The sequence below is a fragment of the Pseudopodoces humilis genome, chromosome 2, assembly GCF_049639895.1.
Source record: "Pseudopodoces humilis isolate 2021_Gansu_Grassland_sample_001 chromosome 2, ASM4963989v1, whole genome shotgun sequence".
Lineage (NCBI taxonomy): Eukaryota > Metazoa > Chordata > Aves > Passeriformes > Paridae > Pseudopodoces > Pseudopodoces humilis.
This window is the reverse complement of record NC_142201.1, coordinates 63,240,742-63,263,857: the sequence shown is the minus strand read 5'-3', so window position 1 is coordinate 63,263,857 and position 23,116 is coordinate 63,240,742. Positions and strand designations below refer to the sequence as shown.

The following is a 23,116-nucleotide window of genomic DNA, read 5'->3' as shown; positions in this document are numbered from 1 at the left end:
AAACAAAAAGGTTGAATTCAGCATCACCACCTTTCTGGAATTAAAGAAAGACTTTATTTAATCAATGAACATATAAAGCCCTCAAAACTAAGGAGAAGGGGGCCAACTAGAGTAAGGTGCTATGAAGCAACTGCTGATTTTACATCTATGGAAAATGAAACCCGTATTTCAGCACTTGGCCTGCTGTTTTGTTAGTACCAAAATCAGTTCTAGTATTAGGGTTCACATCAAATTCCAGATTTCTAGATTACCACAATACAGGCTATAAGGTTTTCCATCAGAAAGTCCAGGAGTCCAGAACAGGTCATGTAAATTCCACGTAGGTAAGGGATGAATGCCCACTACTCTGTGAAGGTCAGTACAACAGGGAGGCAGGGCCTACTGTTACCCTCTTCTGAGCAGTGGTGCCTGGATCTCCAAGAGAAACATAGTATATCCCTTGTACAGCTATTTTGTTCCTCATTCCTGCTTACACATTAGTTTTTAGTTAAATGCATGTGCTTCAGCTAGAAAAATGTGACTTGCTGTTACAGCCTCTGCTGCTGCTATCTGAGGGAACTGGCTTACTCCCTTAGCAGGAAGATGGGTCACCCTGCCAACTGTACAAAAGGGCATCCTAGGACAGAAATATCCAATAGCCCGAGCTAAGCCAAAACGAACTTGGGAATCAGCCACTTGTAGCTGCAATAAAAGGGCATCCTTTTTTAGCCCCTAGCCACATTCACATGGGCACTGAGGTAAATACATAGCAATAGCAGAAGTTGAGTCCACACATGGTGTACTTCATAGTACATAACTACCTTCAAGTAAGCACAGGGGAGGTATATGACCTCTGCTTATTATATAACCTGGGCTTATTTCATTAACTGAAAAGCTATAACACTTCCACTTTTTGGTTCCCAACAACAAAAAGATTAATGAAGCAGCAGACCCAAGAAGCTAACACCTCAACACATTCCACACAAATGAAGGCACAGTGTCCACAGAAGAGCTGCTCTGCTGAGAATAGTTGGAAGCAGAATAAGCATCCTGGAAGTTTGTGCATTACAGGTCTTAGTACAACTCAAGAGGAGCCAGTAAGCATTTGCACCATTTGTTCACGGATCAACCCCCTCAATGCAGGTATTAAGGCAGCCATGCTGATTCCAGACAGCTTGAATGCTCAGGAGCTGATGAGAACCAGACTTAAGCCTTAGGGCAACTGGCCATTGCAGCCCTTTGTAGGGAGGTAAAGCAGTAGAAACACAGCTGTGCAGTCTCCAACCTCCACAAGCAGCTCCCAGGCCAGGTGTTGCTCAAAGACCTACATCACTGGTTACTGATAAAGAGCAGTTCAATACCAAGGCTTCTGCTCAAGAAGAAACAACCCAACAGAGGGAGATAAATATTTCTCCCTCAAAATTCCCATATTCTACTGATCTGTGGAAAACCTCAATGCTGAGAGAGTCATGTCAGGTTTTTCCAGTCTCACACAGACTGCTGGTCTTCATCCACCATCATGATTAATGCTCATACTTCGAGACAGGTAATTGTCTTAGATTACTCAAACAGGAATTAGCTGTATGCAGAGATATCTAAACTCCAAGAATTCAACAGCCTGTGAATTAAGTAACTCTTCAGAGTCTTTTTGCCCTGCACAACAGAACTTGATGTAACTTTATTTGAGAAGTTGTATCTACATAGAAATACATTAAGTACATACAAATAACACTGCTTCACTTTTGCTGAAACAGCAAGACATTCTCCAGGAAAGAGATTAATTTTACATGTTTCCCTTCTTTCAGTCTTCCCCTATGGATCAATAAAGTTCACTTCCACAGCAAATGTCTCACTATAGACTTTCCATGTTTTAGATTTGTGAGGATTATCCAGCTCATTCCTGGTAAGGTAGAGTCTGAAAGACAAAATTCAGTAGCATATCTTACAGCCTAAGACATGCTTTTCCTTTCAGCCAGCTGAAAGATCTTCTAGCTCAGCTCTAGAATATTAAATACAGCAGCAGACCTTGAATTTAAACAGATATCAACCATGCCTGCACAGTGTTTTGCATGTTATGTAGTCTCAGAAACAAAGCCAACCTGATGAGTTTGTGGGTTGGCTCCCCACCACCCTCCCAGAGCCCCACCATACAAGACAGAGAGAAGTTAATATTGCATTCAGCTCAAGGCCTCCTGATATGATGCAAGTGCCAGGAATTTAATGACCAACCTTCCTAAAGGCAAGGATTTGATTCAGTACTCAACCTCATCAGGCATGTTCTCCAATTTTTATGTTTAACAAATTCATGTCTAGTTATCACTTAAAAGCACTTGCACATCAGCCATGTCTGAATTAGAGATACAGAGATATAGAGATAGAAGCACTGTCTTAACAGCTGTTTCACTTCTGATCACACCTAGTCCACTTCAGGTCTACCAGAAGGTCTGGGCAGGAAGGGAGAAAAGATAGCTTAGTGGGGCATCCTCCATAGTTCTGGAGGAAACAAAGCACTTCAGCAAAACCCTTGAGATAGCAATGCTGCAGGCCATCAGACAGCTGGCAGACATTTCTCCTGGAACTGGCTTAATTGGTCTGCATAGCGACTGCAAGGTGCATTGCTGGCTCAACATATTAAGTGAACAGCTACAAACAGACTCATGGACACCTCTCCTCAGGCTCTAGCAGGATCCATTAAGTAAAAACTGTTTTCTTTCTAGTCCACTCATGGAGAACACAATAATTATATCTCATATGCCAAATTCACTGTTCCTCTACCTAAATCTGTCGAGCAAGGCAGACCAAAGATAAGGCTCTCTAGTCTCTGCATTTCTACATCACTCCCAAAGCAAGTTAGACAAGCCAAACTTTCACCAGCTGGAGCTTCTCTAGGAGTTCCAGTCTCAGCAAACAAAATGACAGCAATTTCTAACTTTATCAAAAGCATGAGAAGCCATAAGAGGGCCTTTCTTTGTGATCTCAAGCATCAGTACCTCTAACTGTGGTCTTATGTCTGCCTGCTAAGCTACTGAGTTCAGCTACTCCTCAGGCAGCCATACTATAGAGGATGGCAGATTTGAACAGTTAGCATTACATTTTTTAATTCAAATTCATAAACAATGGTTAGAGAGCACCAAGGAAATAATCCAGTTGTTTAAGTTAAAAAGCTCCCATATGTTTAAAATATTTGTCACAGCACAAGCAACTGCCTGCAACTACTGTACAAGACCAGTACCCACATGAAAGTTAGTTGGCTGATCAGGACTGCCTTATCTCAGCTTTCAGTACTCTGTTTATGATCTTCCAGCTCTATGCAGACACCAGAAGTTAGGATCTGAAGACATTCACTATGATCACTTACCTGTTATTTTCAATAAAGGAAGTGTTGAACCAGAAAAAGAACGGGCAGTCATCATAGCCTTTTGGGAGAGCCTAAACACAAACACCTTGTTTAAGGACTGTGTTACACAACACAACTTTTGTTTATAGAGCAAGGATACCCACTTTTCCAATTTGGTTTTCAAAGCTACAGTGCCAGAATCAGTACACTTGAAAAGCCCAGTATCATACACAGATCACTATTTTCTCTGCAATTATTTCAGTAACAAGTCACTCAATACGAGGTGAGACCCCAGGTACCCAACTAAGATGCCTTGGTTGTACTGCTGTTTGAACAGTCAGATACTTCCCCTGCTTGCCTAGGCTGATGATCCACCACTTGTTGTGTCCCTCACTGCACATTGAGACACAGCAGGAGTCAGCAGGAGAAGAACAGATTCTGCCCCATGCTGCCCAGCCGGGCAGGACCCACTGCGGTTTGCACTGCAGCCTCTCCCCATACCCAGCTGAAGGTCTTCACACTGGTATACTTACAGAATTGCATTCAAATCTGACTTTCACATCACCGCTTAGGACAGGGCAGTCTTCCAAGCCAATGACTACAGAGTCACTTTCAGAATCAAAGAAGAGCTGGGTAACAGAATAAAGTATTTGTTTTATAAAAGTTTCTGCAGCAAGACAAGGGACCAATTCATGACACCTAACTACTCATTCATGGTACACAAATACAACAGCTGTGCTAAAATAACAGACAACAGTTTAAACTGCTCTGACAGAGTGAACTATTTGCATTTAAATGACTCCCAAGGAAATCTTCCACTATCTTACCACTACATTTCCTAGGATTTGGCAAAGTTTAGCTTTTTCATGCTCTTGGGATTTAAATCATCTATTTCATTAGACTATGTAGAAATTTAATATTGGACAGAAAACTAAGACACTTCAAACATATAAATCAGCTTTTAGATTCTGTGACTCAACTTATGTGTCTTTATATCACTCACCTTGCAGTTTTTTTGATTGGCACATACACACTGTAGTACAACTTGCTTCCTTATTATTATCTGCACCTTCAAATCAGTTCCATTGCCTTTCCCAATTCCTAGGAACAAAGTGTTACATTACACCAGAGGCACAGACATTAGCTGGAAACACAAGTAGTCATGAAAATCAGGTGCAATCCCATTCAAAAGTGCTTTCTTTCCAGAATGTCTTGCTCGAGACTCTAGAGAACTCCAATGCTAAAGGTAAGCCAGGATTCAGCAGCTAAAAACTGCATTTTGAAGTTCCCCCCACTAGGGGAACAGGCTAATGTAAAATCTAGTTCCATTTACCAAGCAATAACAGCAGTTTGAACACCCCTGGAACAAGGAGTGATGAGCTTCCAGCCTTTGATCAAGATTACCAGTACACATGTACTGTAACAGGCATGTATCTAAAGCTCAGAAACGTTAGTGGATCCAGTTCCACTGGGGAGTTAGTCTCACTTAAAAAGTGATTTCTCTTCCAAAAAAGAGCAGTTTGTATATGAGTCATCATTTGATCAGACATCTATGAAGTGACACAACACAGAGCAACTGACTACAAAATACTCTTCATTCTGTTCTTTGTCATTTAAATTCTCAAATCCCAGTAAGTCTACATTCCTATCATAGGCTTCGCAAGAGAGAGAGTTATCACCTGCCTATTGCCTAATAGGAGACCATCACCAGATGGAGGAATGCCCAAATACAAGAGTTCTTACCATGTACATTGTGGATTTTGAGGTTTTTTATTTTGAGTTGTCTCTCTGGTGGGAGCTTCAAGTTATACTTGTTTTTCAGGATCTCATAATACCCAACATACCTACTCTGCAATGCAAAAAACCCAAATATTATGCAGTTTCTGTACCCAACAGATTAATTCTAGGCAAAAGTAGGATTAAAATACATCTTTTACTCCAAGGTTTTAGCTTTTCAAAGTCCAAAGCTAAGAAGAAAGACCATTTTTCTCCTTCCCTTTCCCTGCTGGAACAATCTTCTAGACAAATTCAACATCTACATTTTAAATCAGTATTTAAATTTCATGTTTTATGAGGAATTCTGTACCTTTTAGCTCAGCAAGAAGTGAGGAGCTTTTATATTGTAGCCTTAGGAGACTGAATGTTTGAACATACAAGATATTTTCATTTTACTGAAGGGTAGGTATACTTCTATTTTATATCAGCAATTATAAGTACCCGTCAGCAGATTTACTTCCCAACTCTGCATCACACAGAACAGTAAATCAAGATGTGCAAAACTGTTTTGAGGCAAAAACTTGTGTAGTATTTCCCAGTGAATGCAGTCTGCAGAAGATGCATTTCTCCACCCAAGCCAAATCAGCACCATGGTCCATCCCAGGCTAGGCTGCAGGCTTCTATGCATCCTTGTTGAACAGGCCAATTGCCTTACAGTGCCATGCTCCTGTGAGGGTGCCCAAACATGCTGTGGAATCTGCATCTGTGCAGATATTCTAGACCTGACCAGACACATCTGTCCAAGTCATCCTGCTTGAACAGTGGGGCTGGACTGAAAGCTTTCCCAATCCCAAGAATTCTGTTGTTATCCTAGATATTATACTTCAGATTTGACATCATTATGCGGAGGACGGTATAATGGAAAGGGGAAAGATGCAGGGTAACCCTGTCAGCTGTTTGTCTTCCAACTCTCACAGAAAGAGTACAGAAAGTTCAGGAGTTAAGCAAGTAATAAGAACCTACATCTCTGAAACAAGGCAGGGGAGGTGGGGTAGCATAAGCACCCACAAGGTTAGCATTGGTTTGACTACTGCTCCTGAACCTGCTCAAGCTTACCTGTGAGGGAGTTTCAACTCCTTGAAACTTGGTACTCGTGCTTCTATCAGTTCTTCTCTCCCCAAAGTAGTCCAAACTTTCCTACACAGGATGATAATTTCAAGGGTTAAGATATCCACCCCACCACCATTCTCCTTCTTGAGAAATGGATAGTAAACTAGAACTATAATACTCAAGTCCAGTAAAGGATTGCAAGTGGAAATATGCAACAGTTCTTTTAGTACCTTCTAAAGGAGACTTTTAACTACAAGAAGGAAGTACTAATTAGGAAGTCAGACAAATCTGTCATTCATGAAAGTGAAGGAAATCAATATGACTTTAAAGCAATTGCTTTAGAACCACCTCTATCTCTCAAGTGGTCTGTAACAGACCAAGCTAAACACTAGATCAAATCTTCACAAGCAAACTCAGAGGAAAACAAGTGATTAAATGGATATACAGTCTTCCCAAGAGTGTCTTGGGCCTTCTGCATCCCCAGTCTCCAGCTGATATATCAGACCTGGGATACAAAAGCAGCATCAGCACCTGTCCTGGCTGGGACTTGATCTTTCTCCCTTTCCCTAGAAGGGCTTCCTTTTGTAATGTTGGCTGTCAAGACAATTCTTGATGCCTCACATTACTTGGAGGGAGACTGGGAAAAAAACTGCTTAAAACCAGTGATACTATCTTTAGGAGAGTTTGCTCAGAAGTCACCTACAGCTTAAGTTGTTGCTCAAGACCCAAAACAAGTTATTCCTCCAAAAAGAATCCTTCAAGTTGGTGACTTGTTAAATGCTATTTTCTCCATCCTTTCAGGTCATGAAAAATCTCCTTCAGAATTTACACTGTAGCAAGACTTGCATGAACTTTTGTAAAACCAGACTTTTCAGAGAATCCTTTTTCTAGTATAGAATTTTTGCAGAGTATTAGTGCATTTCACCAATTCAGTAAATCCTAAAAGCACATTTTGAATACTAAACAAATAAAAAAATAAACAACAGTTTTTACCTTTGCGCTCTCAAACTGGTCACTGTCTATGAGCCAGGTACAGACCATTGTCCCAGTTCTGCCTGCATCAGACATACAATTCAATTTGAATTACATCAGTTCAAAGGTGTTTGGGATTATTTTTGTGAAGGTGAAGTCATCTCCTGTTATCTCACCTATTTCAAGAATTAGAAGTGATAGTCAAGTAGCCAAGTATTTCTGAAAAGAATGAGTTATAGACAAGGTACTACAGTTTGTCAATTTGTTCCTTGTCCCCACATTTTCATTCCCAGAGACACTAAGGCAGCTGATCAGTATCTGGATACTCCATTCAGCAGGAAACAGAGTCAAGCACTCTACTAAATCAGGATATAAACTGAAACTTCTCAATGCTGTAAGTGCCAAGAGTTGTTTCTCTGCCCAGCTGTTTTCCCTGCAACCCTACTACAAAGCCATCAAGTCTGCTAGCATAAAGATGCCTATATAGTTTCAGTTTTTAATTTAAAATCTCAGGTCAAGTCACCCTCCTCACACTTGTTCTTCAAGCTGATTTTGACCTGCAGGTCGTTGCAACATTCAGTTTTGCAAAACCTTTTAAGACAGAGCTCCACCTGGGGGCAACTATTTAATGTTAAGTAACCACCTACTTTAAGCCAAGTATTTGGAGTAGTAACAGCAGACAGCTAAAGATGTGGCAGATATTTGCAGGGAGATTTGGCTTACTTGCAGTTATTTAAGCATTTCAACAGGTCCCACACCACTGTTGGTTCAGATAGTACCTGCAGGTTAGCTCACATGTTTGATAGCTTTCGCTGTTCTTGCTTCCACAAGACTTCATTGTACTCTTATCACCTAATATCATATGTAACTCAATTAAAGATCCAGCAGTACCTGGAACATTCTAGAGGGGTAAAGTTATGGAGCAGATCATCTTGGGTGGTATCACACAACAAACAAAGCACAACCAGGGCACTCTTCACTGGGTAAAACCTGTCTGGATGGCCAGGCCCAGAGAATTGTGGTGAACATGGTTACATCCAGTTGGCAGCTGGTCACTAGTGGTGATCCCAGGGCACACTAGTGAGGCCAGTTCTGTTTAGTATCTTTACCAACAATCTGGACAAGGGGGTTGAGTGCATCCTCAGTCAGTTTGAAGAGGACACCAAGTTGGGTGTGTGGGAGTGTTGACCTGCTAAAGGGCTGGAAGGCTCTACAGAGGGATATGGACAGGCTGGATCAATGGGCCAAGGCCAACTGTATGTGGTTCAATAAAGTGAAGGCATGGGACCTGCACTTGGGTCACAACAACTCCACAGAGTGTTACAGGCTCAGGGAAAATTGGCTGAAAAGCAGCCCACTGGAAAAAGACTTGAGGATGTTGGTTAACAACAGCTGAATACGACTCAGAGTGTGCCCAGGAAGGCCAATGACATCCTGGCCTGTATCAGCAGTATTCTGGCCAGCAGGACCAAGGCAGTGATTGCCCCTCTCTGCTTGTCACTGGAGAGGCTGCACCTTGACTCCTGCATTAAGCTTTGGGCCCCTCACTGCAAGAAAGATATTGACACGCTAGAGTGTGTCCAGAAAATGGCAACAGAGCTGGGGAAGGGTCTGGAGCACAAGTTTTCAAGGAGCAGCTGAGAGAGCTGAGAGTGTTTAGCCTAGAGAAAAGGAGGCTCAGAGGAGACCTTTTTGCTGTAAGGACCATAGTGAGGTGGGGTTGGTAGTTTCCATCAAGTAACAAGCAATAGGAAGAGAGGAAGTGGCCTCAGGTTTTCCCAGGGAAGATTTAGATTGTATATTAAGAAAAATTTCTTCTCCAACAGGGTTATCAAGCACTGAAACAAGCTGCCCTGGAAAAGTGGCTAAATCATCATCCCTGGAGGTTTTCCAGATGTGAAGGTGTGGAACTGAGAGACACAGTTTAGTGGTGAATTAATGATCGGACTTGATCTTAATGGTCTTTTTCCAACCTACACAATGGATAGTTTGAGCTATACTACAATGTAAAATATTCAGCATGGGTGACTGGCTACCAGAAGCAAAAGCAGCAGCCCAACACTTAATAGTAGCAGTTCCAGTAGCCCCCCTATCCCCAGTCTCCTGGGGGACTGCTATCACAGCTGCCAGAACACCACAAAGTTACTGAAGAACGTTTTAAGAGACATAATGCCAGCTTAGACTAAGAACCAATTTAGACTACCTAAAAATGGGGTAAAACACTATAGTATTATAATAGTATACTTGTGCTAGTCATCACAGTGTCTGCAGTATTTGTCAAGTTACACTGTAAACCCACCTCATAGTATGGTTTAAGGCTACACTTTAATAAAGAAGTTACAATAACAAAGAAGTGTGGTTTGTAGCATACAGAGATTGCACATGAGAAATCCTACCTTTTCCTCCTTTACAGTGAATTACTATGATGTTCTTCTCGTCTTGACTCATCCATTCACGGACACTGGCAGTGAATTTCAGCATGTCCCTAAATAAGAAGAAAGTTATTGGATCAAGGCAAATGCCTAGATAAGAAATACATACATTATAATAGTTCTGACAAGACTCACTGCAGTGTTGGGACGTTATGGTCATCAATGAAGATCCTTTCCACCCTGTAGTGAAAGTACTTGGGGTCATAGCCTTTCTCACCTATAGGAAAAGATCTGAAGTTATGCCAGGAAGGGAGAAGGATTGTAACAAAGAAAGTGGTTTATAACACACAGTGGCTGGTCTGACCATGTGCTAGTGTCTAAAATACAGCAGTGTTAATAGACAGATTAAAGTGAAAAAATACTGAGGTAACACAGCTAAAGCCATGAGTGCTTAGCTTCTGGTTTCATACTTTTCACTTACACATTAAATTTTATCTCAAATATAGACAGCAGCTAAAAACACTTACTGCAGAGATTGTAGACTTTATAGTGGTTTGGATGTTTGGTGTCCAAAAATCTTGCAACTTCCTAAGCAATAACAAGTTCAGAGTAGTTAGTGCTCAACTTGCTATTTCCACTGCCACCTCAACCCTCACCCCCATACAGATCAACAACTGCATTCATGAACAGCCCTTGGAAAGCAGGCCTTTCCAGCCTGACAGCTCAGGCTCCTGTCTGGAATAGAAGTACTACTGCAGCTGTCCTCCTGGCCCTATATATGTTTCTACAGTATCAGAAAGCAGAGCTCTGAAAAGGACATTATGTATACAGACCTTTAAAGCAACTTTATTTAGGTGAATAGATATTATCACCATTACTAGCCTGGGACAGAACTGCCTTGATTCTTCAAAACATTTCCCAAAGAACAGGAGCATCAAAGCACTGGTGTGTCCACACTGTGAGATATAAACCATTAGGCTTAGCGGAGACACTACAAAATAAGCAGTGCAGCACAGTGGAGATCATCAGTCAGTCATTCCAACCAGCAAAGGCAGCAGAACTAAGGCTGACATTATTTAGGCCACATGTAAATTAGCGGGAACTTAGAAAAGAAACAGGTCTCAGAAACAGTGAATTTGGTTGGTAAGATTTTTACCTTTATGGGATTCCTGTAGAAAGACTGCTTCCCAGAAGATGGAAATGACATTGCAATAATTCGATCTGTTGAGAAGACAGCAATCACAAGTAACAGCAGGAAGCCCTCCTGCACATAAGAACTAGAAAACTGAGAAACATCCTTATGAAATGCCTTATTCTTACCCTAATCGTAAGAACAATCTATCCATTTCTGGTACACTTTCCTCTACATTTAGCATAGCTAGAGCAAGACAAATGCTTCCCAAAGCATCAGCCACCATCAAGTGTCAGTCTCCAAAGAATCAGAAGCAAAAATACTGTAAGTAAATAGTTTCCCAACACTGGTTCCCTAGGCCTCAGATAAATTTCTATCATTACATACAGCATGTACAACTCTCCCAGAAGGCTAATTCTGGAGAATAGTGTCAGTCAGGAATCCATAATTCAAAATCCCACAGAAAAGGAGTAGGCCTAGTTTGACTTCATACTTAAATTTCATGAGTCTAAACATTGTCTGTATTTCATTGCAAGCTCTTATTAACTGAAAAACAAGTCTTCACAGGACATAACATGCTGCAAAGCGACATTTGTTTCCACAAACCAGTAATATAAGTGAGATCCAGATCAAAGCCGTCTTTCATATAACGTCTTTTGTTTTCAGAGACCTGACCAAAAAAAAAAAAAAAAGTAGGAGTTAACCTTCCACAACAATGCCAACAATTATCAAGCGTTTCCTGTTACTAGGAAAGTTCAACTATCCAGACTCTCCAGTTAAGCTTGAGTAGCAGAGCCTCATTTCACTACAGCATTATCCAAGAGCAAATTCTTTTCTAGGCAAAAGCTCTGTAGAGAATTAAAATCTTAAATATCAAAATTTATTCTAGTGAAAAGAACACTGCAGATTCTGTGAATACTGCAGCATGAATCTGTCATTGTTATTTGAGTGTTTGGTGACTGAGGGAAAAAAGTATAAAGTTAAGGGCACTATAACCAAGAATGCTTAATCCTAAACAATAGGACATACTTGAAGCTTAAAGTACCACTTTAATGCCTTGGATGAAAATAAGAGGCATTGACAGTGGATAGGGCTTCAACAGCTAGACTGCTTTGCTTGCACCCAAGATAAAGCATCACACACATTAAAACTCCTACTTTCCCCCCATGTGAGGGAAAACAGTCTAAGTACCACACAAGCTAGAAATTGTCAGTTGAGACACACAGGGTGTTGCAATCACTTTGACATACTGGCCTTCCAGGTCAAGTTGATGCTTACTTGAGCAAAGCTGAGATTGACAAGGCTTTCCTGAAGCTGGAGGCAAAGCTCCAGAGCCCTGTCAGGGACATTGAACAGATGTGCTGCTTGGGCAACTATCAATTGCAGACCAATAGGCCACGATCGGTCTTGCTACTTACCACTGATGCTGCCTGAAGAAAGAGTTGGAAACAGTAGTCATAGTCCAGATATGTTAAGAGGCCAACTTACCATTCTCCTGGTCACCGTTTCCAGATGCTGCTTTTGTGAAGCCAGGAGAAATACTCTTACCAAGATGACAATTCTCAGAATTCGGAGGAAAATAACCATTCTAGATGACAGATTCACCATGAAAGAAAATCAACACAAATAAACTTACAGGCAAAGATTAAAGCTGTTTAAAAGCTGTTTCAGGGAAAGTTTAAAACTTTGTTTCATATGTTGAACTAGAATATTTCAGGCTGATTTTGGAACAAATACAGTATCATGGGTTTATTGTTAAGGATTTTTTGTGAGTATATGTTCTCAACAGCTAACAGAACTAGGAAATCCCCTACTCACTGAAACAGACTTCCACAGGCATGTCTGGCTAGAAAGCAACAAATTCCATTAACATTACCCATGTTATTATCACTAAGTTTTTGTTTCCTTGAAGCTTATTCTCATTATTATACATTTTAGTGTATGTAGCCACCTGAAAAATAACTAAAAAGAAGCTAGCCAGGATAACTACATCATGACTTAAGAAACCTGAGAACAGATCAGTATATATCCTGTGTTTAATCATTCAGCAACCTGAACACTTGATTTAGTTTGCGGAACTTTGAACTATTGTTGAACTTTGAAGCAGGAAAGAAGCTTAGGTGAGAGTTTCTATCAAAACAACTGAACAACAGCAGCCGCTTTCCAAGTCCTAGGGACAAGGGCAAACTAATATTGAATTCATTCTTTAAGGAGCTAAGTGAGCATGTATTTTAAGCATCACACACACATTCTAGGTTTTGATACATTTGTGTAAAAATGCTGGTGAATATTTGTGGTGGTTCTTTAGCACCTCATAGGTTATCATCTAATCAGGATACAGAAATCAGAAGGAAATAGGACATGAAGCAGCTTAAGCACATAAATAGCATGTTTCCTCTCCCCAAAAGCATGGCTGAAAAACCCACCATGTATTACCATGAGATGTTTGGGAAAGCAAAGTGAAGGAAACAAGACAGTTTGGCAACTCTTTCTATTGCAAGATCCTTTAGACAAGATCCTCCCTTTGCTGTCTGTTACATTTACTATGATAACTCTTCTTTCTGACCTTCTTCAGACCCTCCTCTCTACTATGGCTTTCACCTTTCCCCAAAAAGTGCCTGAGCCAGAGCATTTGATGGCCTCACTTTTAGTTACCCCAACTAGCATGTTCAGATCCCCTCTGCCTTTGAGGCAGGGGCAGCCTACAGCATAACCACAGACCAAAGCCGTGTGTCTGTCCTTCACTGGTCTGTACCATGACACACTATCACAGTCCCATTTGTGATCTCATATGCACACATCTGGCTTAGAAGTGCCCAAGAAAATTCTCAGAAGATTATCAAGAAAAGAGCTCACACTCACCAGCTGCTATACCACTCTTACCTTGGTATCTCCTCTGCTACATTAAGGTCTAAGAAGGCGTACGTCAAATTTATTAACAGGGTGCCCACCACTATACATGCATCCAAAATATTCAGTCTGGACTGGAAATAGTTCCTGAAGCTGAAACCAAGCAGAGTTTTAGACAGATGCCAATATAGGTAGCAAAGACTGAAATATATCTTCAAGAAGAGAACCATCTGTACAGAGCTACTGCTGGAGACAAGCTGTCCTACAGCTGTTCTTAACACTAAGCACTGAAGTCTCACTAATAAAGCAATCTTACCCCTGATTTACGCACTAGTTAATGCAAAGCTGATGTAGTTTCTAAGTGCTCACTTATACTGAAAATACTTATAGGTTGTTCTACAGAAGGGTAACCACCACCATACACAGCCAAGAAAAGACGTGGCTATTATCTACAACCAGAAAATTAGCCTACGGGACACCATGTTCATAGTTCAAGCTTGTTCCTTCCTAGCTTGAGGACTTGCCATGTGGACTTAATTTTTGCCCATGTCTTACCCTTCAACAAACACCCTCAGGAGAACATCGATGAGAAAGAAGAGTGCTATTGCCAGGGAAACAAACTCAGGAATCTCTGTACCCTTCTTTGTCTCACTGACAGCCAGATCCAGAATCACAATTATAATGTCCACAAAGATAAGTACAACTCCAAAGACTCTGCAAAGAGAAAAATACAAGTTTGAGAGGCAGGAATGAACACTTATCAACTGAACAGCACAAACCCTGATTTCTAAACTGTTCCAGCCAGAGTGTGTTCTCTTACATCAACTGAAGCCTGCTTAATTAGAAGCTGAAGGTTTACAATTGCATATTTAAGTAATAGGCACAGAGACCATAATCCATGTGGAACCACACATTTATCTCAAACACAGCTGCAGTTTTTAATTTATGACTTCACAGCTACCTAGAAGCAGTGCAAACCTGAATGCTTTAAGGCATGCAAGTATCATTGCTGCTTTCACCTTACTCAGCTTCCCTCCCTCTCATGACTTAATACAGTCCCTTAAGAATAACTGTTTTTAATGGCTTGCCTTGTTCCAGCACCTAGAGCACACACAACTGACCAACTGTTTGTTCAAAGGCTGGCAGTCAAGAATAAGCCATTACAGAGGTTTTATCTGAGTCAATGACATTTGCAATTCCAACTTGCATCTCTTCTTTGAAAATGTAGTCATACCTGTTTAAGTCTTATTTGTAATTTCTAGTACTTTTCTCAAGTTTCCTTTCCTGTGGGTGACAAGGGAATCAGTACGTTCAGACAAATCAACCTGGAGTTACTGATGCTTAAGGAACTCTCCAAGTGCTTACACCAGAAATGAGGACTATTTTTACCTTCCCCGCATCATTACAAGCTCAAGCTTTTACCTGAATCCAAATGACATCACAAATGGGGTAACTTTTCTCCTAGTTGCACTGCAAGAGAAAAGAACTGACATCAAGACAAGTGACGTTTTCCTACAGATACTCACCACAAGGGCACTGTTATATTCTTTTGTTCACATTCCTTTGGTGTTAGTATTCTGCATAGTAGTGATTTCTCTAAGATGAGATTACTCAGTTGCATTTATGAAGTATATATAGGTTAAGAGAGTACTTGAAAACTGTGCTTTGATCACTTGTTAGAAAAAATATTACTCAGCTTCCAGACCCTAGAAATACTACTGTAGAAATACAGTAGTATATACTTATCCATAACATTATTCCATGTCACAATTCCAGTGACACTTGAACTCTGGCTTAGTAAGCTATAAGAAGTGAGTTTATATAACAGCTATTGGTCAAGAAGAAGATTGGAAGATAAACATCTCTTAATATATTTTGTTCCATATATTGGCTTATTGTATCTTAACCATTTTTTTTTTCCCAGTCTTGAAAAGAGCTGCACTTGTTCACAGCTCCTGTGCCTTTGGAATAGAGGGGTATAAATCCCACTTCTACTTTAAAAAGGAAACATCAGTTTGGCATTCAGATTGAAACCCCAAATATCTTTCAAGAAAAAGTATTTCTGACGTCAAGTTCTTCCAGTTGTGAGAATTATCTTCAGTCCTAGAAGGGTCACAGCTCTTGTTTCCAATGACAGTAGATTTTGTTGCCTCTTTAGTATGCTTTAAGCCCTCTGGTTTAGAACAAAGCTTTTATGTAACTCTCTTTCTGGCTGGAAGTCTCTTTACATTACACCAAGAACTAAGGTAGAAATTTTTGGTGTAGAACCTGCAAACGTCAAGTGCTAACAGTTTGAAAAACAGACTGCCAGTCTGTTAAGTAATCCCATGATTACTTACTACTGTAAGCATCAATTCTTTTCTTAGACACTTAGAAGAAAACACCTTTTTTCAAGCATATCACTAACAGCAGGACTTATCATTTGTCCTAACATATTGACAAAAAGTATTGATAGATTTATTTTGCACTGTTACAAGAAGTTTTTGTCAGCTGAGTAATGCACATTCATGCCAGTGATCCTGTCCAAAATACTTGATTCCTCTACGACAACTTGAGCATTGCATTTCACTTGGTGCACTTCAATAATCCAGTTTAAGACAAGGCTAGATACCTTTGAAGTGCTGAGGCAGCATCTTGCTTGGGTAACTGTTTTAACCCACACTTTTCATTATTAGGTTCTTACTCTAAACTAAGGTACAAGGTCTAACCAGAAAACATTTCCCCTCTTAAGCTGGAAGGATATATGAGGGTTGTAGTATTCACTTTTCCTATAGAAGTCAAGGATGTAATACCATATCTTGTCCTGAAGGCAGCTTAACATATAGAAAGTTTTCCCAGTATTTATGAATGCCAAATATTTAAGGAAACACTGCAATTGTAACACTAATGGTTTGCTGGTCTGTGTCTGCCCAGTCAATACTATTATGATAGTGGGGACACCAAGACTTCAGCTTTCACAGTCTATGGACAAGTACCGCTAACTAAGTACACTACAGACCGAAATATACACACACCATCCCAACTTGGCCTGACAACATCTTAAATCAGTTGAAGGAAACACAGCACATTTGATTACATAATTAGCTTAGAGCTTTTGTGATATATATTTGTAAATTCTGACTTCTGAAATCTAGAAAAACATGTTGTCACATAGAATAACTGAAATAACAGATTTAGGTTTACTGTTCTTGAGCTGCAAGACTTGCCACTGACTTGACTAAGTTTGCTGTAAGAGTAACTGTAAAGTAAACACTGTCAGGAAATAACTGCTTCAAGAATAGAGTTAACTACTAGAAAGTTCAGACAATTTAGTCTTGATGAGTTCCACAATGCTTATTGTTTTGCCCAGATACTCATTCACCTCATTCTCTCACCACCACTTGTTCTTCTGTGCTCTCACAAATTCATTCCTTTGATTAAATTTTCCCAATGTGGTTTGGATTACTCATTCTCCATAATATGATGGACTTGTGTTCTTGGGTTGGGCTTTTATCTCTAGAGGGACAAAGAGGATTCCTCAACTTGTCTTCACTATGTCTGAGAAGAAATGTCAATATCAAGCATTTTACTGGGCTTATCTCTACTTCAACAAGCCACCTGCCTTCTTATTTTGGCTCATCAGATTACCCTTCTGGGGGTAAACAAAGAAATTTATTGTATCACTAGCTTACTTGGAAAAGCTGTCTGGTCCATTACGCTCATCACGACCATTATCAATCTTTACTGTGGCCTCTTCAGCTGTTGGATAGCTGGCAAAGAAATAATACAAGTCACACACTGATAGAGATGTCAATTCTGGTTATTGCTATGCTTGTTGTTCCAAAAAAAAAAAAAAAAAGAATTAACTGTCAAGTGAGCAGCAGCCTGAGCCAGAGCAAGGCCCAATACCAGGGGAAGAAAGACTTCCCCTATGCTGGCATAGCTGTACCCCTTGGCTTGTGCTGATCTATTTCCCATTAGCAGCCCCGTTCTCAAAAGTTTTCCCTTTCCCCCCCACCCCTAAAGAGAGAGAAGTGTTCAGCAATAGGATAAAGGGCTTTGAAGCAGGGCATCCACAAGTCTGCTAAGGACTCAACAGTCCAGGCTCTAGAAGCACTAGAAATATGCTTATGCAAAATGGCTTCAGAGAGTCCAAGTGACATTAATACTTTTACAGTAACCTTGTACAGAGAATTAAGGTTTTCACCAGGAAAAGACATAGCACAGACACGTTTTTGTGCAGAGCAGGATACCAGACCGGAAACTGGAAGACCAGAGCAGTAGCTGAGCTAGTGCTAGAACAGCAGTTTTTTGGGGTAGTGGCTGCTTGCCGTAACTTCCTTAAAAAGGTCTCTTCAGATCAAGTTTTTGTTTTTTTGAAGGCCACAAGACAATTTCAGAGAAAAAGTGTAGCATAAAAATCCAGGAGTCTTTATTTCAGTTGTCTCCACAGAAATACTGCGATGCACAACAGCACAGTCACAGTATTTGCTGAGGCTCTGCCTCTGGTTTCACTGCTTTGTGGGCAGGAATAGCTAAATACACATATCCAGTATTGATGTTTCCATACTGTTCAGAGGCAGCCTAGCCTGTTTGAAGCATTAGCGTAATAATGCTGAGGATTCAAATATTCTTCATCCTCCACAACAGACATATGCACCAGCACTGTTTCTGCAGTCTAGGCTAACCACCTTTTAAGCAAGAAGTTTCATGATGTTTCTCCTACAGTTTCAGCAACCAGTACTGATGCTTTACCACCTGTACTCAGTATCAGGCTCACTAGAAGAATTATTCTGATGCAACAATCTTAACATTCAAGCCTCATTTCCCAGCTCCAGTGTTTCCAGTGAAACCAGTGTCCTCATTCTGTTCCTAGAGCAGAGCAAAGCAAAGCTCTAGTGATGGATAGGCATTCAGGTTTGCTGCCCAGCTACTCTTACAGAATATTCACTTGGGTGTTTATACTTACTGAACAGCAGAAATGCTTCACTTATTAAAGCCTGCTACTGCTGCAGCAATTTTGCTGCAGGTCACTTGCTTATACTTGCAGACACATGAAGTGCACCAAACAGCACCTTCTTATCCTCTACTGTGATTAAAATATGCCACAAGAAGAATGAGAAACAGAAGTGTTTTCAGTTAGGAAGACAATCTTTAATACAAAGATAAAACAAAAGTTAAGTCCAAGTACACTGTTTCCATAGTGCTCCCACACAAAAATTTAGTTCTAGATAATGCTTTCCTCAGAGGGAGTTTGTTTTGCTGACCATTCTACATCTACTTGTTGTCCAAGACAGAACAAGCTCCCAGCCCCAAGCTACTACAATTGGGCTTTGACTATGGGAGTAGAAGAGAATAAAAGGAAGACATATTAGAAGAATTTGTTTCCTTCATGCATACACTGCATACAAAGCGTAAGCTTTTCTGACTGCTCATAGCTGAAGGGAGGTTCAGAGTTGAGGCTTTTAAAGCAAGCAGAAAAAGAACATCTTGCTCTACAAGAGACCTTGACACTCTCTTGTAAGTCTCTTGACAGTCTGGATGCTAAAAGAGAGCAAACATTAATGCCATGGGCTTATTATACCAGGCATAGAGACCTTGTACTCATTAATCACTTACTAACTACTTACAAGAAGTGAATCAAAACAGCATATTTCTCTCAAAGACATCCCTCCTCTCAGACAGCAGCACTGGTGGGAGACGGGAGATAAAAAGACTGTATGCTATATGAAGTTCAGACATGCCATCATTATTCCCTTTTTTGTATTTGAAGCACTAAAAACCTAAAGACAGGGGACCACACACCCCATACTCAATCCCAAACCCCTCACGATTCATTACACTCACCCAGATGATTCTCTTGGCTGGGTCCCTTGTTCATACCTCACAGCTGTCATTTTGCCTGTTGTTGCCCTGCTGGTCTGAAGAGAAGCGCACCAAATTAAAGTGAGACAGTACGAGAAACAGCGAATAGCAGCATCCTATAGTAGCCTCACCCTCACGGTCCCAACAGCCAGGCTTCTGCTTAATTTTCAACTATTTCCACCCTACGGTTGACAAAGTTCAATCTTTTAACTATAACACCGGTGAACGTCAAGGCACTCAACACTCCGATTAAAGGGCTTTTGACTACACCAACCATGCCACAGCGATAACAGCATCTTTACCTCACGATGAAGTATTTCGCCCTGCTTCAAGCTCTGAAACACAGAGGAGCCCCAGCTGGCACCTCTGGGAGAGCTGCGGGCGCGGACTGAACCGCAGGGAGCAGGTCCGTGAGCTGCCTCCCGGCACACAGCAGCTTCCCGGACGGGAGGCCCGCACTGGCTCCCGCTGCATCCGCTAGCGCAGACCCCCCGGAGCCCTCCCCCCGCCTCACCTCGGCCGCCGGGCTCAAAGTCGAGCCTGGACACCGCCCCCGGCGCCCCGCGGACTCAGCGGAAAGTTGGGTTAAACTTCCTGAGGGTTGTATCCCGGCCCTCCCGGCCGCACCGCGCCGCCAGTCCCTCTCACCCGGCAAGCCGAGGCCGAGGCACGGAGCACGAACGCGCCTCAGCTCCGCCGGGCCACGGATAAATGTCCCGGAGGCGCCGCTCGGCTGCACCTGGGCCGGGCCGGGCCGGGCGAACCCCCCCGCTGCCATGGCAACGGCCCCGCGGCCCCGCGCCGCCCCCGCACCGCCCGCACAGGCCGCGGCCTTCCCCATCCCCCCTGGGCGCGCCGGTGGGCGATACCCGCTTGGGTCAGAGTGTCGATCTGCTGCAGGGTGGGAAGGCCTTGCAGGGGGATCTGCACTCGCTGTAACGATGGGCCGAGACCCAACAGCATGAGGTTCAACAAGGCCAAATGCCAGGTCCTGCACTCGGGTCACAGCAACCACAGCCCTACAGGCTGGGGGCAGAGTGTCTGGAAAGCTGCCCCGCAGAAAAGGACCTGGGGGTGCTGGTCGATAGCGGCTGAACATGAGCCAGGAGGCCGTGGCCCAGGTGGGCAAGAACGCCAATGGCATCCTGTCCTGCACCAGCAATAGTGTGAACGGCAGGAGCAGGGCAGTGAGTTCAGCACTAGTGAGGCCACACCTCCAGTATTGTGTCCAGTTCTGGGCCCCTTAACTCAGGAAAGACACTGGGGTGCTGGAGAAGGTAACAGAGGTGGTGATGGGTCTGGAACACAAGGTCTACAAGGTGCAGTCGAGTGCACCTGGGGTTATTTAGCCAGAAGAGGAGATGCTCAGGGCAGACATCACTATACTAAACTGCCTGACAGGAGGGTGGAGCCAGGTGGGTCAGCCTCTTGTCCCAAGTAAATAGTGACAGGACAAAAAGAGATAGTCTAAAGCTGGGAGGTTTATGTTGGACATTAAAGAATTTCTTCACAGAAGGAGAAAATACACATTGGAACAGACTGCCCAGGGAGTTGGTAGATTGACCATCCCTGGAAGTGTTCAAGGAAAGACTGGACATGGCACCTTAATGCCATTGCCTAATTGATATGGGGGTGTTCAGACATAGGTTGGGCTCGATGCTTGCTGGAGTCTTTTCCAACCCAATTGATTTTGTAGTTCTGTGTGGGACCACACTGCCCCCAGCCCATCAAACCCCAGCCAGCCCTACCATCTGCTTCCAAGTCCCAGCCTCGCAGTTTTTGTAAACTTTTCTGCTGCTGTGGTTTGATGCCTCTCAATGCCCTTCTCATGGCATGACAGCTTTGAGGGGCTGCACTCGAGGCAGGGCCAGTGCAGGCCGGGCAAAGGCTGCAGGCCAACCAGTCCCCCACAGCCTGTGGCAGCTCTTGCCATCATCCAGGGCAGAGCATCACAGTGAGCATGTGGATTTTCACACGGCATCGAACACTTAACTTTTCGCAGAATCGGAGCCTCCAGAATGTGATGTGTTACCCTGTGCTGTGCAGAGGCTTCACGCCTACTTCGTTACCGACAGCCAAGTGAGGAGCAGTGTCTGGGCATCCCACGGTACAGCAGTGCTGCTGTGGCTGCTGAGGCCGGGGTTGCGCCGGAGAGGCTTTCTGCAGGACACCAGAGGGAGCCCAAAGCGAGCTTTTAGCGGCTGCTCCCAGGGCTGCTGGGGCTTGGAAGGGGGAGATGCGGTAACTGGTGGCAGGAGCCTGTCGGGATGCTCCCTGCCCAAAAGAAATAAAATCCTTGAGGTGAATGCTGAGAATGGGGAACATTTCTGAGCACTACACTAAAGAGGAAGTTTTCCCTTCCAATATGTATAAATACATAAATATCTAGTACAGATACTGATAGCAAGTAACAGAAACATAGAATCATAGAATATCCGGAGTTGGAAGGATCCACAAAGATCATCGAAGTCAAACTCCTCTCCTGCTCTTGACACTTCAAGAATCCTGAGAGTGATTTCTTGAACTCTGTCAGGCTGGTGCTGTGAGTACTTCCCTGGGGAGCCTGTTCAGTGCCCAACCACCCCCTGGGTGAAAAACCATTTTCCAATATCCAGCCTAGACCTTCTCAGACACCTTCAGATCATTCCCTCAGATCCTGTCATTGGGCATCACAGAGAAGTGATCAGTGCCTGCCCCTCCCCTTCCCCTCATGAGGAACCTGTAGACTGCAGTGTGGTTTCCCCTCAGCCTCCTCCAGGCTGAACAGACCAAATGCCCTCAGCCACTCCTCAGACACCTCATACTCAAGGATCTTCACCATCTTCGTTGTCCTCTTTTGAACACTCTCTAATAGCTCAATGTCTGTCTTATATTGTGGCACCCAGAACTGCCCCCAGCACTGGAGGTGAGGCTGCCCCAGCTCAGAGCAGAGTGGGACAATCCCCTCCCTTGCCCAGCTGGCCATGCTGTGCCTGATGCCCCCCAGGACAGGGTTGGCCCTCCTGGGTGCCAGGGCACTGCTGCCTCATGTTCAGCTTGCCATCGACCAGGACTCATCCCTTGCGTAGGCTGACAAATTTGTCTTTGTTAAACTTCATGAGGTTGGTGCAAAGTATGTTTGGTATATTCAAATAATTATGTATTTGATAAGCAGCTAAACAAGGTTGGAAACTAAATTTGATGATGAGAAGAAACATTCAATTAATTTTCTCTTAAAAAAAAAGCTACATGTGCAGTGTAGAGAAAGAAAACAAAGGGAACTTGTAACTGAGAGAACAAAGAGCATATAGTTAGAAAGAAAAGAATATTCAGTCAAGGCAGGAAAGATGTAAAAAAATTTTAAAAATGTAACAAGTAGCAGGTGCACAGTAGTTTGTAGAAAGAACTATTATATAAGCATTTATCTATGAGAGAAAAATCTGATGTTGCTTATTAGGGAACTGATCACAAATATTATTGGTTAGCAAGCTTACTAATTATACTATTGGCTATCCAGGCTCATGCTATTCTAACTTGATGGTGAAAATACTATAAAAGCTATTTTCATTTTTAATAAACATCTTTGGTTATACCATGACTGGGGACAGTGTTTCTTTCATGCACTTGCAGTGCAGGTTACTTAGTAAATGATTGATCCTGTGGAAGGAGTGGGGATCCTGTGAATTAGTCTCAGCAGGAGCTTACACCTGTGGAGCATCTCCGCAGTGGAAGTAGCGGGGGAGGCCCACATCAGAGAAGAGTGTAGAAATACAGAAGTCCAGTTTCCCCTGTCCTGGGCTCTGGAAGCACCAAGGTGTGAAGGCA

The 23,116-nt window shown here is 42.5% G+C and overlaps 1 protein-coding gene across 5 annotated transcripts; it reads right to left on the bottom strand.

The window, feature by feature from the left end:
• Positions 1-31: 31 nt before the first annotated feature.
• Positions 32-20,253, bottom strand: LOC102100278 (phosphatidylinositol 3,4,5-trisphosphate 3-phosphatase TPTE2). Of its 5 annotated transcripts, none has more exons than XM_088051784.1 (19): positions 20,182-20,253; positions 19,295-19,368; positions 17,140-17,217; positions 14,891-14,938; positions 14,024-14,182; positions 13,502-13,621; positions 12,107-12,206; positions 11,225-11,288; positions 10,643-10,707; positions 10,014-10,074; positions 9,682-9,763; positions 9,511-9,599; positions 7,136-7,197; positions 6,149-6,229; positions 5,060-5,165; positions 4,320-4,417; positions 3,850-3,945; positions 3,338-3,408; positions 32-1,894 (listed from the first exon to the last, which is right to left on the bottom strand). In XM_088051784.1, the coding sequence occupies exons 2-19, from the start codon at positions 19,342-19,344 to the stop codon at positions 1,792-1,794; spliced, it is 1,533 nt and encodes a 510-aa protein (XP_087907910.1). In that variant the 5' UTR covers positions 19,345-19,368; positions 20,182-20,253; the 3' UTR covers positions 32-1,791. The 5 variants fall into 5 exon arrangements, with proteins under 5 accessions (XP_087907910.1, XP_087907911.1, XP_087907909.1 ...); XM_088051785.1 differs by lacking the exon at positions 20,182-20,253 and adding an exon at positions 19,827-20,079; XM_088051783.1 differs by lacking the exon at positions 20,182-20,253 and adding an exon at positions 19,961-20,037.
• Between the last annotated feature and the right edge of the window lie 2,863 nt (positions 20,254-23,116).

Bases quoted from the DNA above. Each gene is read 5' to 3' on its own strand.
- LOC102100278 (XM_088051784.1), bottom strand. From the start codon at position 19,344: ATGACAGCTGTGAGGTATGAACAAGGGACCCAGCCAAGAGAATCATCT. The intron at 9,764-10,013 runs GTAAGTGTTTTT...CTTTTCCTATAG, and splicing joins TAAAGTCTACAATCTCTGCA to GTGAGAAAGGCTATGACCCC. The intron at 5,166-6,148 runs GTAAGCTTGAGC...TTTGCATTGCAG, and splicing joins GAGTTGAAACTCCCTCACAG to AGTAGGTATGTTGGGTATTA.